This window comes from Amblyomma maculatum, chromosome 2 (assembly GCF_055883805.1).
Source record: "Amblyomma maculatum isolate TAMU_Amacu chromosome 2, ASM5588380v1, whole genome shotgun sequence".
Classification (NCBI taxonomy): Eukaryota; Metazoa; Arthropoda; class Arachnida; order Ixodida; family Ixodidae; genus Amblyomma; species Amblyomma maculatum.
The window spans coordinates 9,009,885-9,028,546 of record NC_139345.1 but is presented as its reverse complement, the minus strand read 5'-3'; the positions used below and the strand labels follow the sequence as shown (position 1 = coordinate 9,028,546).

At 44.0% G+C, this 18,662-nt stretch overlaps 1 protein-coding gene across 2 annotated transcripts in view; it reads left to right on the top strand.

The window, feature by feature from the left end:
- The window catches only part of LOC146197901 (transmembrane ascorbate-dependent reductase CYB561), a 34,511-nt gene extending 23,216 nt beyond the window's left edge, over positions 1-11,295 (top strand). For both annotated transcript variants that reach the window (XM_084593172.1, XM_084593171.1), the window contains exon 5: positions 2,986-11,295. In XM_084593172.1, the coding sequence (XP_084449298.1) occupies positions 2,986-3,160 (175 nt within the window). In that variant the 3' untranslated portion in view covers positions 3,161-11,295. The remainder of the gene's footprint in view (positions 1-2,985) is intronic.
- Positions 11,296-18,662: the final 7,367 nt, after the last annotated feature.

Here is an 18,662-nt window from a genome sequence, read left to right as displayed (position 1 = left end):
AAGGCAAAACCATAGTCAACAAAGCTGAACAACTTTGATTCATTATAACTTCTTTTTGGGCAAGCTGGTGCACATTGAATTTAAGAAACTTTGCTTTCTTGGGTCATGTGCTTGCATGTCTGTATTTTATAAGTAAATTCAAAGCTAAACAAGATCGAAACATGCTAGCATACCTCAGTCATATTTAGTTCACCCAGGTATATCAAGAGCCATTGTTTTGCCAATGAAGAGGGCTGTATTGTTAATACATAAAAAAAGGAAAATATCAAGAGTTAAATTTTCTCGGAGGACTTAATGTAACAGCTTTGTAGCTTGTGCTGCTGTTCTCAGTGCCACGCATGACATGACTACTTGGTGCAATTTTACTTTGTGGTAGCATGTGATTGAAATTCCTTGCTTCATCAATATGCCATTCTGTATGGCGTCTTATATCATGACAGCCTTACTTGGTACTCTCACCATAGTTCATGTGTGAAAGTGTGGTTCATTTATTAAAGAGGCTCTGTTTTACTGTAGATACTTGGAGGGGGGGGATCGAAATAAGATGCAGCAACAGCTTGACATATCATTCATTTGCTGCTATTTTGATACGCTCTGGGTTGAATCTGTCCGGATATACGGGGATAAGTACTACAGGATTGGGGAGGGTTTTGGTTTGGAGCTGTCTCCATATACTACCGCTTGCTCCTTAGTGCGGTCTTTGTGACATGGGGGGTAAGTTAATCTTTCGAATCTGTAGTGTTGGGTGATATTGTGGTAGGTGTCTAGGCCTTCTATGGTCGCACCGCCATTCGAGTTGGTGCCCAGAGCTCGACCGACAGATCCTCAAGCTATTATGTGGGCTGCCTCATTCTCCGGATTTGACGAGTGGGCTGTTATCCAGACCAAGTTGATGTTCTTTTTTCCCTCTGGGGTAATTCTTTAGAATTTGCGCAGAGATCGGCGAGATTCTGCCGTTGGCAAAATTTGTGATGGCTTATTTCGAGTCACTGATGATGATACAAGTGATTGGGTTCGTCACTGCTAGGGCAGTTACTGCCTCTTCAGGTATTTTCGTGAATTTGGTGCGTATGAATGCGTTTGCTATGAGTCAGCCCTCTGTGGTTGCTACAGCTGTCGCGTGTGCATATGGGTGTTTCACTTTGTGGTAGGCGGCCGCGGTGACATATAGTATGTATTATTGGCCTTTGTATTTTGCTGCCAGAGCCTGTGCTCTGGCCTTTCACCTGCCTTGGTGAATGGGGTGCATATTCTACAATAAGAGTTAACGAGAAGGGGATACAACTTATTGAGAACGTGATGCACTAGAGCAAAAGCACAAAAGCCATACTTTGCTAAGACTTACACACGGCATTTGACAACATATTGGTACTCTCGCCGTTCCTCTTCAACCTGGTCTTATCGGGCTAACAAAGAGACTTGAGGCCATCTTCAACCTCAGACTTATCTTCTATGCTTAAGACATCACCCTATGAGTCACCGAAGGAAATGACGAGGAGATAGAAGAGACCCTATAAAGTTGAGGTGATACCATAGATGAGTACATCACGATAGATTAGCATGCTCTCATCATAAATCAGAACTCCTAATTGAAAGGGACATCTTTGGAGGTTAGAAATTCAGCCTCCAGCCTGCCATTATTAATGTGCACATGTAAGGCAAGGTCATTGAAAAATTGGCTGTGGTTTAGCTCTGGTTAAACCGAATTGAATTGCGTTAGCAATACCTCCAGGGCTGCACTTATGGTTCAGCATGTAGTGTGCCTCATGGTGCAGCTTGAGATGTTTAACTATGAGTAAAGACATGGCACACAAATGAACGACTAGTCTTCATTGAACGACGTCGTGTCTGTGTTCGCGTGGTCCCCTGGCAGGAGCTGCCAACTTGGGTGTCTCATTTCACACGGGATGGTTATGTCAGAATCAGCCTGCCAGGATCATGGCAATCGCGTTACCACTATATGATGCTCCTCTTTAGCAGACTGCATAGCAACTATTTACACGGAGGCGAAGCGCGCATATATTCCCTCTGTACCTCCTCACTTTCTATTACTGCGAACGCAATACTATGCCAGGTCTAACTGCTCGTTGCTGTGTGCCGTGTCCGTGGTCCCCTGGCAGGAGCTGCCAACTTGGGTCTCTCGTTTCACATGTGACAGTTATGCCAGAATCAATCTGCCAGGACCCTGGCATTCATGTTACCCCTATAGGCCTCTAAGGCACATTCGTACGGCTTGGTTAAAGCAGTATTTGGCTCGGCTGCAACTCAAGGTCAAATGTAGCCCTTCCCGGGACTACTCAATGGGCTGAAACCTGGCGCAGTATTGGTAACGCAATAAAAAGTCAGCTCCATTCAGATCCTAGGATTGATAACATAGGAGAACTGGAACAGCACAGAAACAATTGACAAACTAAAGGTTTTGGTACATCAGAGCCTGGGACTAATTCACCTCATGTAAAACAAGAAGAGGAGGATAAAAGAGAAGGACCTGTGCCGTCTAGTCCAAGCTTTCATCATTACCAGGGTGGCCTATGCCCTTCCCTTAGCTATACAGCACTGAGAAAATCAAGGTTCAAGGCCTCATACGACAGGCCTATAGAACTGCAGTAGGCCTCCACCAAAAGACTCGTGCAGCATGGCCTGCACAAACACTAGACAAACTGATAGAAGCCCAACAGAGATCACAGGAACTTAGGTTAGGCCTCACGAGCTTGCTCTAGCAAGGTAGTTTTTAGCTAAGAAGACTCTGGAAAACCGTGCCACCACGAAATGCGACCATGCTCGTCGTTTTAGACAGATACCTGGGAAGACATTAAATATTTTTTTCAATGTATATTACGATCTAATTGAAGTAGTACCCGATGAAAATACAAGGAGAGGTTGTGCATGATCCAGCCTTGTGATGTTGTGAAGTAAACAAATTATGCACCTCAGATGCCGCTCACTACATTGCTTGCGGTCGCTGCTCGGTTTCTCTGTGTGCAGACAGTCAAAGTACCAAGCGCTTCCTGGGGAAGCGGTGCTGGGCCACATGATTGGGCTGTGCCTGGTGTGCTTCGCCACCATGGTGGTCTACCTGACCACCAGAATGTCGTACCGCCGAACGCCTCTGCCTGAGGAGGCCACCCTGCCCCTTCAAGCACACACACCTACTGATTGATGACACTGATGAGTGATAATGCGGTACTAATTAGCTTCGAGAAACTCACCCCTGATCTGTTTTCACTCTGGTACATAGCACGAACACTGATGATCTTAATGGGGTCTGAGGGAACTATGAAAATGCAAGATGTCTTGGACTCACCGAGTCACCAACACAGTCTAGCTTTTGCTTACTGTTTCTTTCTGTTCCTTTTGTTGAAGACACTGCTCCTGTTTGTTGCTCCCAGAGATCACCTAGCAAAAGGATTTTTTCTTTGACTGTGCTGATTATGCAGGGCCATGAACAAGAAGTGTGCTTAATTATTTTATGTTTCATTCACTTGTGATGAGTTCCTGCTAGTGTATCTCCTTTGTCTAGTCTTTTTTACTTTTCTTTTTTACGTATTCTCACTTTGTGTGAAATGGTTTCTGTTTAAATTTTAAATTTATACCAGTCAGTGTTTTGCTGAAGTGATCATAGCTTTGAACGGTTGAATATGCGATGCGAGGGCTCATCTCGATAACATTCCATTAATCCAGGCTGAAGTCATGCATGAGGAATGCTGTTTGGTATTGACTCCTTAGAGGCAATTGTAGAATTTTAGCTTGTTTTTCTTTTTTTCCGATATTATCTGTGCTTTCACCAATTAATTCAACAAAGTATGAAAATAATGTAACCGCATCATATCGGAAGAGTGCACTGAAGTGCTGCAGTATATTTTTGAGGAACAGGAAGCCCTCCTGTTCCTCAGAAATATACTGCAGGGCTTTAGTGCAGCGACTCGGGTATAAATTTTAGGACAGGCATAAATTATGCCAAATTATTATTATAAAAGTATGACTGCGCATTGCTTATAATCAGGGCTAGCTCAGTTTGGACTACCTTCATTTTTAGCTTCATTACAAGCTCCACATTGTGTTGTTAACTTACCATGGGACAAATCATTTGATTTTTGCTATCACGTCACTCATTTTTCGGTGCCAAAAGCTGTTACTATATTGTGTCCTGATGCAACCAAAAGATTCTGAAGGTTTTTGTGTGAGCGATTAATTAGTTTCAGTTATGAGCTCATGCAATGTGAGACAGCATACTAGAGCACATGGGCTAATTTTTTAGTCAGCTGCTTTGTCAGCATAATCTCGCAAGAATTTCAGTTGAGTATCGTTTGGAAATGTGGCCATACCAACACCACATTGATGGATTAAGCCATTAAGTGGTCTCGACATGCAAAACTGATCTGAATTGTGCCTTTGACTCCTGGCTTTTATATTTGCTATGCAATTGGCAGTTGAGTGCTTGCCTCAGGATGGAATGCTGTTTTAACTTGATAGCGTTAAGGGCCTCGTGTTGCAGAAAACTCGGTGTTGTCGGCGGCGGCCGCCGTCCCGCGTCGTCCGGCGTTGGTCGTGAGCGAAAAATGCCAGAAGCATTAATAAATAAAAACGAGTAGGAAAAATCATCGGCCTGAGAAATCGAACGGGGGGCCTCCGGGGTGCGAGACGAGCACACTAACCCCTGCGCCACGCCAGCTAGATGGTTTGAAATGGACAAAGGCGCGTCTATTGATTGCGGTGTTGTCTCAGAAATGTCCCTTAGAGAAGTGTATTGTGGCGTATGTAAATTACAGAACACCCAGTTAAGCGAGTGGCAAATTACTTTTCCGCTGTACTTCCTCTTCGCTTGGCGTGCACGTAGTGCCATCATGCGTGTGGCGCACGGAATAAGATAAAACAGGGCATAACCTCCGAGATCTTCATCGCGCCGGCTCAGATCGGCAAAGACATTGCTGACGAACTACAACTGCAACTTGAGGCCCGTGCGTTTCAGCAAGGTGGCTTGCAGCGCTTCTACATACCGGAAGGATTAATAAATAAAAATGAGTATAGCAAAAAGCGCGACATGTAAATGAGTAGACAGTGCGAACGGGGCGTTCCATTCTTAAAGGCGAAGCTTAAGCGTCCTCCAATTTTTCTTTGTTGTTGTTGACCTCTGAACAAATTTTGAGCAGTCTTGCTAAAACAGTGCTAAATGATCTCTGCTTTTTCTTTATTTGAGGAGCTATTAAGAATTGGCTCGATTCACTTGTTGATTTCTAAACAATTTCTTATAGCTTTGGTTGCTGCTTTTTTTTTTTTTTTTTTTTGCAGACGTTGCCTATTGCGGAGTAACTTGAGAACAAAGATTTGTTTTGTGCTGAAACTGCTTCTTTCTCCAATTTTTTTTTTTAAAGTGTTTCTTTTCTATCAGTTTAGTTATGCATTCAATGCCAGGCTTATATGTGTGGTGTACATCTGCATATCTGCATGCTGTTAAAGTTGTGTTTCATGTTCACTATGTGTGCCTTTAGACCTATATGTATGCATTTACTGGCATCACACACAACACTTTGACTCGTATGCTCTTGTGGCCAGGACGAAGTATACAGTAGGGAGACTTAATATTTATTTAGCTTGTGAAGCTTGTTATTAAGATGAGCATTAAAATTATTCTACTGGTGAGATCTTGCCAAATGTCTAGTTTGTCTTGGTATTGCTTATTTCTTGTTTTGACTTTTGTGGGCTTTATGACGTCACTAGCATTGCAGGGAAGGAAACTTGGCCAAAGAGTCGTTTGTTGCAAAACTGAATTGAATATTATTGTCTTGTGTAGACATACCCTGGTAAATGGCTTGTGCCCATGTTTTTACTTTCTAGGCATTCCTAAATGTGTTTTCAGAAAAACGTGTTTGTACCTAACGACTTCGTTCTACTTTAGGTTATTGCATACAGCTTTCTTGAAAGGTTAGTGTTGTTAACAGTGCGTGCTGTATTATTACGTAGAAAATGCTATGTGTTTGTGGGTTTTTCTTTTTCAGAGTGATGCTTTTAACATAACTGTGTTGAATCGGAGACAGATGAGTCAATTAGATGGCTCCGGGGAGGTAAATCTCTCTTTGGAATTTGCTTTGGTAACTCATGTTTAAACGACACATTTACCAGATTTGACTCTGTGAATTATTTTTTTAGTCAAAGGCATCAAGCCACACACAGCTTTAAATGCATGGCAAATCACTGTAGCAATCTGTTGCACTTCAAGTTTTTTCTGACTGTTTTGCAGCTGCTGGGACTTACAGGGCACCGTAAAAGGAAAGCAGCTTTCAGATGACCTTCCTTATTCTTTGTGCTGCTACCTTTCTTTTGTGTCTGAGCACGTGCTCATTTTTTATATTTTGACACAATGCTTGGCTCTTTCTTAAAGAGTACCTCTTTTGCATCAGATGTCATTTCCAGAGATAAATATAGTGTTTGCAGTTGGGAGCTTATTTTGTGCACCTTGCATTTTAATTCATCAGATAAATACCTCACTGTTGTTATTTGTAAAAAAAAAAAGAAAATGGCATTTCATGTTTTATTTGAGTGACAAATTATTTTATCGACTGAATGTTTTTGTTTATGTCAGTAATATTGTAAACAGGCTATTGCAAGTAGCATATGAGGTCTGTCTCTAAGGTATCTGCACATTTAAAGTTGTTCGAAAAGTGTTCTTCTTGATAGCTCCTGGGCACACTGAACACAAAGCTACCCTGTCTTCTTACAACTTACTGCATGCTCCACTTTTGGGATAGCTGTCAGTTTCCATTCTGTGTTGCCTGTTGTCTTTGTGATCTGAAATCTCTTGCCTTACAGATAAGGCTTCAGTCCTTGCAGTAGCCAGAAGTGCCACAGAGGCATATCTGATGTTTAAAAGGGCTGGCAGATCTGCATGATGACAAGCTTTATTAAAAAAAGCTTGTATAATATGTGATGTGACATTTCATGATGCCATCAAACTGGAAACATGCTGATGAAGCTGACCTACCATTCATATTGTGGTACCAACTTTATGCGTCATTTCATTCAGGGCCATTTAACTGTCAAATGAGGAGATAACATAATGTTGAGTGCGATAATAACTTACACATCTGCCACGATGGCCTCGCCAGCAGATGCAGGTTTCAGGGGTATAAAACCTGCCTGGATGCTTTTAGGAGAGACCTCCTGTACTGGGTTTTAAGAGCTATTGATATGGTGCAGCTGTAGTAAGGCTTTCTCAGACTTGTACCAGGTGTCACCACTAATTATTTAAAACAGGCTTTTTGATGTAATAAGTTAGTGTTTGCAGCATACTAATACTAATATCGATGGATGTCAGAAAGCAGGTGAATAATTATAATGAAGTAGCTACTTATAGCTAGATTCTACTATATAATTTTTTATATCTTTAAACAAATATGTGCCTAGTGGCAATTACCGATTTGTAGCTGGTCAGTGATATTGACCTTGTCAATTTTTATGCTTTTGAAAATGCTGTTCTCTTTTGCATTGTGGCTGAACCACTTTGGGCCATTTGTGGTAAAATTCAAAGTCTACATGCCACAGATTGTGCTCAGCAACATTAATCAAAACTGTCCATCTGTGGCGTATATGCCATGTGACCTTCCTTATCTTGCTTGCAGTGCGATATTCACCGTTGCTTGCAGCCCAGCCTCACTGCAAACATTTTCACAATTCTAAAAATGGGCATTTCCAGTATTGGTCGATGTTGATGACCAGCTACGAATCTGATTGTAACAAGGCACATATCTTTAATAGTTAGAAAGTTAACTATTAAAATTACTATGCTGCAGTCACACTTTATTACATCAAAATTATCACTTTTTAAAAATTGGCAGTTTAGGCCCTATGGTGGTACAGTGGTTGGGGTGCTTGGTTGCTTATCCAAAGGACACAGTATCGAACCCCACCTATGGCAGCTGCTTTTCAATGGTGGCAAAAAGCAAGTTTACTGTATGATGTTTGTTGTCAGTGCATGTTAAAGGACCCCCAGTGGCTGAAATTTCTAGGCCCCTCCACTACGGCACCTCTCATCCTGAGTCGCTTTTGGATGGTAAACCCTGTAAACCAAAAATTAGCAGTGCTATTTTCTAAAACATGTAGCGTGTGTTGTTTGTTTCCACCTGTTTCTGCTATACTGGTCAAGGCTGCCATGCATATATCATGTTGATGTGCTGTAAAATGTTGCAAAGCTTTGTGATATGTCTTTAAGCATGTCATAACTCTGTTGTTGGTTAAAAAAAAAAGTGCTTGTAATAACCTGCTGTGATGTGTTTTAATGATGTCATCTCAAACAAGAGGCCTAGTCTAGTCGCTGTGAATGTTGCTTCTCTGTTATGCATTGTATACTATATATATTCTTTTTGTGGACATTCACATATGATGTTAATTTGTAAATTGTAGGAGACATAGCAACGACCAAATATAGATGGCAAAATTTATTGATGGGAAGATTTCTGTTGCACAGAAATAGGCAGCTGTTGCACAAGAATAGCTCTAATAATTCTTTGCTTCTTGAAAGGTTAACCTGCCCAAATACCTGCTTCCTTTTCTTCTGTCTGTTTTGCACTACTGCTCTTCTTGCTTAAACTGCTGACTTTTGTTTCTTTGCACTGATGCCTTCTTTCCATTTTTACTTTCTCCCTATCTCTCTGGGTTATATTTACTTTACTAGCATACCATTCCTTTGACCATTTTGTATACTGTGTCAGTTTCCGCAAATATAGTGCAACTGTGCATATTTTATTTGTTGCAGCCTTTTTGTATTTGATTTCTCTGCTGGATATAATATTTAATTATGCAGAGTTTTACTGTGTGTTTGTTAAAGTTGTAAGAGCAGCTTTTACACTACATAAAAAAATCCATGTCGTGTGCTTTTTCAAAGCACTTGTGGATTGTAGAAGTGCATTCAGAGAGTGTCATATGCTTTCAGATATAGGTGTTGTGCAATGTGGGGCATCACATTATGCTGGTGGACTAGGTTTTGTCTTCTTCTTATCTACATTTTTAATTGGTGGTTTGGTGAATGATATTCTGTCACTATATGTGGACTTTCACTGGCCTGATTTTTGTGAGCTGTACCCTGAATCTTTATGCTTTGGTACTTAGGTTTATTTTATGCTTGCATCTTATTTTATGTTCACATCTTCAGCTGACGCATCATTACAGGTAAAAGAGTGCATATCAAACATAAGAAATGGACAGTCTCAGTTAGATTTGCCTTTTGTCATTTTGATTGTGTACATCAGTACTGCTTCTGTTTTGCTGAATAATTTATTTTTAATATCTGCTTATTTTTCTTACCACCACTAGACATTTTCACATTGGACATTTTGCGTGGTTATTCTTAAACTGGTTTTAGAGGCAGGGCCTGCTAGGAGTTCGCTGTTTTGTGCATTGCATCTTTTTTTTCTGATACTCTCTATGTATCCTAGTGTGGGATGCATATATTTGTACCAACTATCTCCAGAGCTGAATTGCAAGGGATGCTTAACCCAACATTACTAGTGATTTTTGAAGATAGGCTTTTTTATTTTCGCAAATACAGTTTACACTTTCGGCATATCATTCTCAGCAGTACAGCTGCATCAAAGTATGGCTAAGAAGGCCTGGTTGACTATCAGGCCGGTTAACAAATATTAAATAGTTAAGCAGGACCACATTAAATAATATCCATATTAGTTTTAACAATTTCGAAAATGCATTCTTATCAGTACTGCGGTTCAAGAAATTTTAGGACCACACATGGTGAACAGCAAAACTGAGCGACAAGAATGGCAATGAGAATGTCAACGTCAAAATTCTAAAGGCTAATATGGCTATTACACACAGTGGACTACAAACCTCTCAATAAATAAAGAGCTTAAGTGCCGTAAAACGGTTAATTATTCAATATTAGTTGATCAACCTGCTCCCTATAACACCGTAACTAAATTTTGATGCACTACATCACGGATAGTGCTGTGCAGAAGAAAGCATGGTCTTGACTCAAAGCCTAGTTTTGAAAATCGCTGGCGTTTTTAGGTGAAGCACACTATACCGACTGTTGCAACGCGAAACGCAATATTCTTTTATGAGTTAAACCACTCGCTTACTCACGCTTAAATTCGGCACACAGATTCCGTACAACCGTCTATTGTTTTCAATACTAGTTTGGATGAGGTATATTTGTCTAAGTTAATCAGAATTAGTAAATTCGAAATCTGTGTCATCTGCAGCATCGCCAATCGAAAAGAAAGGCTTCCTATGGGTCGCCAATGCTGCAGATGACGGGGATTTTAAGTTAATTCTGATTGATTCAGGTAAGGACGTCATCCAGATTGGTATTAAAAATGACTAAACGGTTGTATGCTATTGGTATGCTGAATTTCAGAGTGAATAAGGGAGTAATTTAATTGCTGGGAAGCATATTACAGTTTACGTTTAATGTTGCAACACTCGTTATATGTACAGCGTCTTTGAGAGGTCTCAGACACAGTTCAACGTCAGCCACGTAGAGTACCTGCAAATTAATGGGACATAGTTAGTAGTTCAGGGTAAAAATATATAACTAGCAAAACAAGTATCATCTGTTCCATAATATACATGTTTGTGGGAAACATGGTTGCACATTTCGTCTACAAAATGTGCACATGCCTATGCACACCATGTGCACTTCCTTAGAATGTGTAAATAACCGAAGAATGTAATTCAGAAAGCTTATTCACATCATACTTGGCCCCCATAATTTCTATTTCCAAGAAGACTGATTTGGTTTTGATCGCAAAATGTCTTGCGCTGCTTGTTCTCTTGTAGAATCTCTAGCAACAAACAACATTATTCGTCAGGCCATCCTCGGGGAAAAATGGAACAATTGTGTATGTCAGTGTGTCGGAAGGTTGCTTTATAGGGCTGGTTCTCACCTGCTACTGAAAATTTTGTAGCTTGGTTTGATCTCTTTTTTGCTGCTATAGCACTGGCATCCCTGCTCTTTCATAAAGCACAAGATTACTAATGGCTTTTTGTGGAGCTTTCTCAGCTTAGCTGGATGGTGCAAGTCACTCACATTGTATACTGTTAACTGTCAGAGTTTGTCAAAAGGAACTTGCATTAAACGTCTACTCGTTCTAATACATGATGTTGTTAAGAACTGTTGTGATATTGCGTGGTCTATGCAGTGTATGTCCCTGACGTCGCATTCATTGTCGCTTTTGGTATGCATGCTTTTGATGGAAGGCTGCTTGTGCAGTGCCAGCGTCTTTCTATGAGTGTTGTGCTGCGTGCTAGCTTGTTGTAGTGTCCAATAAAAAAAAAAAGACAGTGTGTCATTTGTGTTTTATTGTAAGGTACATATAGTTAATTCAAAATAGATTTTTGTGAAATGGGAAAAATGGCAAAAAATAAAAGAAAAATGATTCTTTGTTAGTAGGACCCTGCAGGCTAATTTGTGGCATACAGCTAGAGCCTTCTTGCTTTTGATGAGAAAGCTTTTGACTGAATGCAGATCCTGAAGTCAGCTAACATCCTCATGTCATATGTCTTCAGCATAGTGGATTGGCCTGTCCCTGAGACAAAAACTATGTCCTGAGCAAGGCAATTGAAGTTGCCTCAGATACAGCTGCTACCATAACAGCGGTGTCAACGGTGTGCAGGAGCTGCTTTCTGCGTGAAGTGCTCACCACTGAGTTCAGTCCCAGCGGTGTCGCTATCCGAAGCATCTGCTGTACCATCGTCTATGGTGATGGCCTGGCTTGTGCTCGCAGCAATTTCCAGCGGCGTCATTCGCTCTAGGTGTCCCACGCTTTGCAGTATTTCCGGACATACATTGCAGTCTACTGCGTCCACCATGGCCATTTCATGCGCAAATGGGATGCCGACAGGACTTGCCCCCTCTGCCTGTTAAGCTTCTGGGCGTTTGCTTAGTTTTTTAACTGTTTTAAAACGGTTTTGGCACTGTAGCGCTGCTCTCTTCTTTTTTTGTTCTCGCTTCCTCCACTTCTGCCTCGATCGCAGACCACATGCTTTTTTTGTCTTTAAATTTCTTCATCGGTCCCACGTTGGGCATGGATAGGGCAACTTTTTCAAGCAACAGTCAAATTTCCTTTTTTTCCCATACAGACTCTTTTGCACAGGCTTTACACCTGTAATAAATGTAACAATATTCTTCAGTATTCGTAGTAATGAATATCGTAAATTTTCACTGTGTATGTGCAATACATATAAGCTCTTTAATCATGCTTTTGTTCATGTGAATTTTCTTTTTTTTGCAGCCAGTGCTAATGATCAGATGTCTACATTGTGATGCCGTCTCTATACTTCCATTGCTATGAGGAATGCACTATAGAAACCAAAAACATGATTTTGTTTTCATTTTGTTGCTCAATGGGCACTGTTTAAAGTGAGCTCGTATGCTAAATATAAAACTGACTATATTAAATATACAAAGCATATAATTGCACTCAATGTTTTCATACACATTTATTTATACATTTTGTTTATTTGTGAAGCAAATTTAGCAAACATGCGTCTGACAATTCAAGGGGGGGGGGGGAATTAAGGGGCCGGGTATTACGAAATATGCAAATAAAATGTTTGCAAAATATGCCTATGCATCCACGCAGTGGAGTATTTTAAGCTTTTTAAACGTCATAAACGTCCTTTATTTCAACTTATTTCTAAAAAATGATGTAATCCCACTTAACCACATACTCTTGGAGTGTAAAGCACAATTGCAAGGCGCTAATCACGATCGCGCTTATTTCGCATGTTAGCAAGGTGATGTTAAAAATCCTCCAAGGTAGGCTGCAGCAGTATGTGGATTGGGAGCTTCCGGACGTGCAAGCTGGGTTTCGCAAGGGCAGAGGAACTAGAGACCAGATTGCCAACCTTCGCTGGATTATGGAAAAAGCAAGAGAGTTCGAGAAACCCATCTACTTCTGCTTTATTAATTATGCAAAAGCATAATTAATATTGCGTAGATCACAGCAAACTTTGGCAAGCTCTTCAAGAGATGGGAGTTCCAATTCACCTCATCTGTCTCCTCAGGAACCTGTATGAAGGGCAAGAGACTACAGTCAGAACTGGGCATGGTCTTACTGAATGGTTTCCGATTGAGAAAGGAGTGAGACAAGGCTGCGTACTGTTGCCCTGCCTATTTAACCTATATGCTGAGTGCATCATGAGGAAGGCCGGTCTGGACGAGTCTTCAGCTGGAGTGAAGATTGCTTGGAAAAGGTATCAACAACCTTAGATATGCGGATGATACTACTTTAATGGCAGAAAGTGAAGTGGAACTCAAGAGACTTCTGATGCGCGTACAAAAAGAGAGACAGAAGTTTGGGCTTAAACTGAACATTAAAGAGACAAAGATCATGGAGTCGCCCTATCAAGTCCTGGAGCATCAAGGGAGAAGAAGTGGAAGCTGTGACAGATTTTCTCTTCTTGGGCTCCAAGATTATACTTCGGAAGGAGACTGCAGCCATGAAATTAGGAGGCGCCTGCTTCTGGGAAAGGGAGCCATGGCTAGCCTTGACCGCCTAGTAAAGAGCAGAGACATTAGTCTGCCAACCAAGATCCGTATAACTCGTGTTATGGTCTTCTCAGTTGTGATGTATGGATGCGAGAGTTGGACTGTGAAGAAGGCTGACCGCCGAGGAATTGACGCATTTGAATTGTGGTGCTGGCGGAGACTTGAGAGTTCCTTAGACTGCCAGAAGATCAAATCAGTCGATATTGTCGACCATAAACCCTGACTGCTCATTGGAGGGTCAAATTCTAAAGTTAAAGCACAGCTACTTTGGTCATCCGATGAGAAGAGAGGAGTCGCTGGAGAAAGATTTGATCTTGGGAAAGGTTGAGGGTCACCGGAGAAGGGGTAGGCAGCGAACACGATGGTTAGATGGCATCCTCGAGGCGCTGCAGATGAAGTTATGTGATGTTAAGAAGATAGTGAGAGACCGGAAAGCGTGGCGTGACATGGTTCATTAGAGTCGGACACGACTGAACTGAACTGAATCCCGAAACCCCCTCGTCGAGGTGGCCAGCCGCTCTGCGCAGCTCCAGCCTCAACGACCAACTCTGGGCCGTTCAGCAGACCTTCATGACGGCGAAGAGAGAAAATCTCGACATTCCCACGGGGGAGATTTAGGCCCGGTCGCATTAAACCCCGCCGTACATCAAATAAAGTTATTCCTCCTCCTCCTCTTTAAAAAGCATGTAGCTTGCGTATTTGGAAGTCAAGCTTCAAAACAATATCTTGTTTCCGTGCAGAACAAAACGTTACTAGTCGGGGGCTATGCTATTTCATGTTTACTCGTTTTTTCCCTAATCTTCACTGAAATTTAGTAAACTCACTATCTTTCAGCCAGTTTCCAATTATTCCTGTAACGTCTTACCAGCAAAGTCGTTCCCTTCGTATTCTTCTTGAACCTCTTGCAGTGATGTAACAAATCCTGGCACTCTAGATGGGTCTGGTATTGAATAAAAGAAAACCATGTGCGACTATTAACAGCGTAAGAGATGGCAGAAGTTGACGTTAATTTCACTTTCGCCCGCCGGAGTGGCGCAGTGGTTACGGCGCTCGACTACTGTTCCCAAGGATGCGGGATCGAATCCCGGCCTCGGCGGCCGCTTTTCGATGGCGGCGAAAAGCAAGGCGCCCGTGTACAGTGCGATGTCAGTGCGCGTTAAAGAACTCCAGGTGGTCGAAATTTCCGGAGTCCTCCACTACGGCGTCTCTCATAGCCTGAGTCGCTTTGGACGTTAAACCCCACAAACCAACCAACCAATTTCATTTTCCCCGTGTATCGGTTTTACAGTGAATACATTTTTCTTACCTGCTTGAAGCCTTCTGCTCGTTCCTTAGCCTACACTTGTAACATTTACCGTCAAAGTACAGTTCCACTGAATTCATTATGCTGCGGCAAGAGCAACACCTCGTCCAGGTGAAGACTTCCCAGGAGACTGTCGTCTGCGAAGCTCAAATTTCGCGCTGTTTCGCAGAGGGCACTGGCGGTGAGCGCGCGCTGCCGCACTGGCTCACATGTTCGTCTGGCACCGTGTGGATCAGCAACCGTGTCGTGCTTGACGTCACTTCCTGTGCACTGCCGCGACGCAGTGCGCCTCAGCCACTGATCCCCCTAGTGGAGATCAGTGGCCTCAGCCGAAGGCACCATTAATATTTTGAACGCTCGGGGTAGCAATAATGATACGTGAGGTTGCATTAAGACTGCTTGCGGAGCTTTCTTAGGAGAACGTTGTAGATTGCGTTTGAAGTTTTCTTGGCAATAAATATTCTAGAAGGCGCTTTGGACCACTAAAATGCCGCTGTTGCTGTTGCGACTGAAGTATAAGTATATTCTAGGCACTATGACTGAAGGGAACAAGGAAAAGAAAATGCACGGGCCTGCTACTGGCTCTCTTGTTGGGACTGTAGGAAGAAGGAACAGAAAATTCACAGGCCTACTACTGGCTCTGTAGCTGAGCCACCTCCGCTGCCTCGTGCGGATAAAACTGATTGGCCTCGTGCGGATAAAAGAGAAAATAAAGATGAAAGAAAAAGAAGAGGGAGAGAAAGGCACGTGTCGCAACGCCATCGTCCACAACCGAAGCGGTGGCGGGGGCATTGACGGCCTACTACAGACAAAAATTCGGTGGAAAAAGCCCCCGCCGCAAGCGGCGTCGACCTACCAGTCCCAGCCCCGTAGGGCCAGGAAGAGCCACCATTCACCACCTCCCCAGCTGATTGATTGATTTATAGGAAGGGAAAGGCGCGGTAACTGTCTCAATTGTTTGCTGTGGACACTCCAACCGCGCCGTAAGGGAAGGGAGGAAGGTGGGAGTGAAAGTGGAAAGAGAGAAAGAGGAGCCGTAGTGGAGGGCTACGGAGTAATTTCGACCACCTGGGGATCTTTGTTGTTGTGGCTGTAGGAAGAAGGAAAAGAAAATACACGGGCCTGCTACTGGCTCTGTAGCTGAGCCACCTCCGCTGCCTCGTGCAGATAGAAGAGAATATAGAGAAGAAAGAAAAGCAAGAGGGAAAGAAAGACGCGCGCCGCAACAACAGCCGTCCACCACCAGCGGTGGCGTTTACAATGACGGCCTACAACAGATAAAAATTCGGTGCCAGGCCAGCCTCCGCCGCAAGCAGCGGTGACCCACCTGCACCAGCCCCCGTGAACTTGCGCTGACATCGCACAGCACACGGACGCCTCTTCGTTTCGTCTCCATCGAAACGCAGCCTCCGAGGTCGGGTTCGAACCCGGGTACTCCGGCACAGTAGTTGGGCACCTCCGCTGCCTATAATAATAATTGGTTCACAGGAAGGGAAAGGCGCAGTATCTGTCGCACTTGCTGTGTGGACACCTGAATCTCGCCGTAAGGGAAGGGAGGAAGGTGGGAGTGAAAGTGGAGAGAAAGAGGAGCCGTAGTGGAGGGCTACGGAGTAATTTCGATCACCTGGGGATCTTTAACGTGCGCTGACATCGCACAGCACGCGGACGCCTCTTCGTTTCGCTGCCGTGGTCGGGTTCAAACCCGGGAACTCCGGCACAGTAGTCGGGCGTCTTACCACTGCACCATCCCGGCGGGGTACCTCCGCTGCCTCGTGCGGTCAGAAGAGAAAATATAGAAGAAAGAAAAAGAGAAGGGAAAGAAAAACGCCCGCCGCAAAGCCGTTGTCCACCACCTAAACGGTAGCGGGTGCAATGACGGCCTACAATAGATAAATTTCGGTGGCAGGCCTCTTCGTTCGATGGAGGCGAAACGCAGAGACGTCCGTGTGCTGTGCGATGTCAGCGCACGTTAAAGATCCCCAGGTGGTCGAAATTTCGCCGTAGCCCTCCACTACGGCTCCTCTTTCTCTCTCTACTTTCTCTCCCTACCTTTACTGCGTGGTTCAGGTATCCACAGAAACAAGTGTGACAGATACTACGCCTTTCCCTTCCTGTTAACCAACTATATTAACTATTATTAACTAGCCCCCGCCGCAAGCGGCAGTGACCTACCGGTCAGCCCTGTAGGCTAGGAGCAGCCACCCTCCACCCCTCCCACAAAGTGCGATGATGCGAAAATCATTATAGCGCCGTGGATTGTAACCATCCACTAGGGCACCTCTATCTCCCGCTCTTTAATTCGGCTGGGGCAGGTAGGTCACCGCCGCTTGCTGCGGGGGCTAGCCTGCCACAGAATTTTTTTCTGTTGTAGGCCGTCATTGCACTCGCCACCGTTTCGGTGGTGGACGACGGCCGTTGTTGCGGCGTGTGTCTTTATCTCCCTCTTCTTTTATTTATTCTCTATTTTCTCTTATGTCTGCACGAGGCAGCGGAGGTAGCTCAGCTACAGAGCCAGTAGCAGGCCCGTGCATTTTCTTTTCCTTCTTCCTACAGTCACAACAACAACTTTAATTCCCAACTTGCTCCCTTCCTTTACGGCGTGGTACGTGTGTCCGCGGAGAATTGTGACAGATACTGAGCCTTTTCTATCCTGTAAATTAATTTCTAACGCCGCTGATGCCCGCTGTACTAAGGCCTCCTAGACACCAGGGTCTGCTTCTGTTTGCTGTGTGGTGTGGCGTTGGAGAAAGCGGCAAATGAAAGGCGCCGCACGGATGCCTGGATCGGACGCCCGGCGGGGCAGTGGGGCAGCTTCGTATATGCACGATGATGATAATGATAACAACTTTATTCCTCCACCAAATATGGAGGCCCCCGATCCCAACCCCGGAACGCAGGCCTAAATGACGGGAGCCGAGATCTCCGCGATCAGAAGCAGGCAAAGAGGTCTTGGTTCTTTGCGGCTTCTTCCGTCAGGTTCTTCCGGCTTCTTCAGGCACATTCCCAATTATATGGTCGAGAGTCCCTCTTTCCCCACAGTGCTTACATTTATCGTTTTCTCTATCGTCCACCTGGACGTAATATGCCCAGACCGGGCTTAGAAAGTTCCCAGCTTGCAGGCGCCGCCATGCGACTGCCTCCCTATTGTTTAGTCTTTTATCCGGTGGTGGCACGTCTCTTGCTTAACTTGTAATTTTCAAGAATCTCCGTATAATTTTGCAGACGCTCGTCTATGTTCCGGCAGTCGGGCGGCTCCACAGTTATCCGGAAGTAAAGAGCTCGGGCTGCTCGCTTCGCTGCCAGGAACGCACGTGCGTTCAGGGGTCCAAATTAGGCGAATTTTCCTGTTTAGTCGTCTACTGGCTGAAATCCTTGTCGCTTCCGGCGAAACCCTACCCTTTCCAAAATTCCCAACGGCCGTTTTGCTATCGCTGATTATAAAATTGGCTTGCGTTAAGCGAGCGCTATTGCAACTTCTTCAGCCGGTTCCGCGTTGCGGCTTCTAATGGTGGCGGCTGATACCGGGGCACCTCGACCGTTGACCACCGAGGCGACCGCCGCTTCCATTTTTTCCACTTGCCGCGTCCACGTACGCAACCGACTTGCTGTCCATCGAATCGAAGCGTCTGATTAGTGCTTCTGCTCTCTTCTCCCTCCTCTCTGTGTTGAATATGGGATGCATGTTACGAGGGAGGGGGGGGGGGGGTGATTAGATTTTCTCGGCAGTACTGTGGGATCCTTTTTTTTTTTTTGTAGTCCCCTATCTGTCTGCAGGCCTATCATTTCGAGTATAGTTCTGACCGTGGTCGTTCTTTCCAGCTGCGAAACTGACAGCCTCCGCTATTTCGTCCCAGCTAT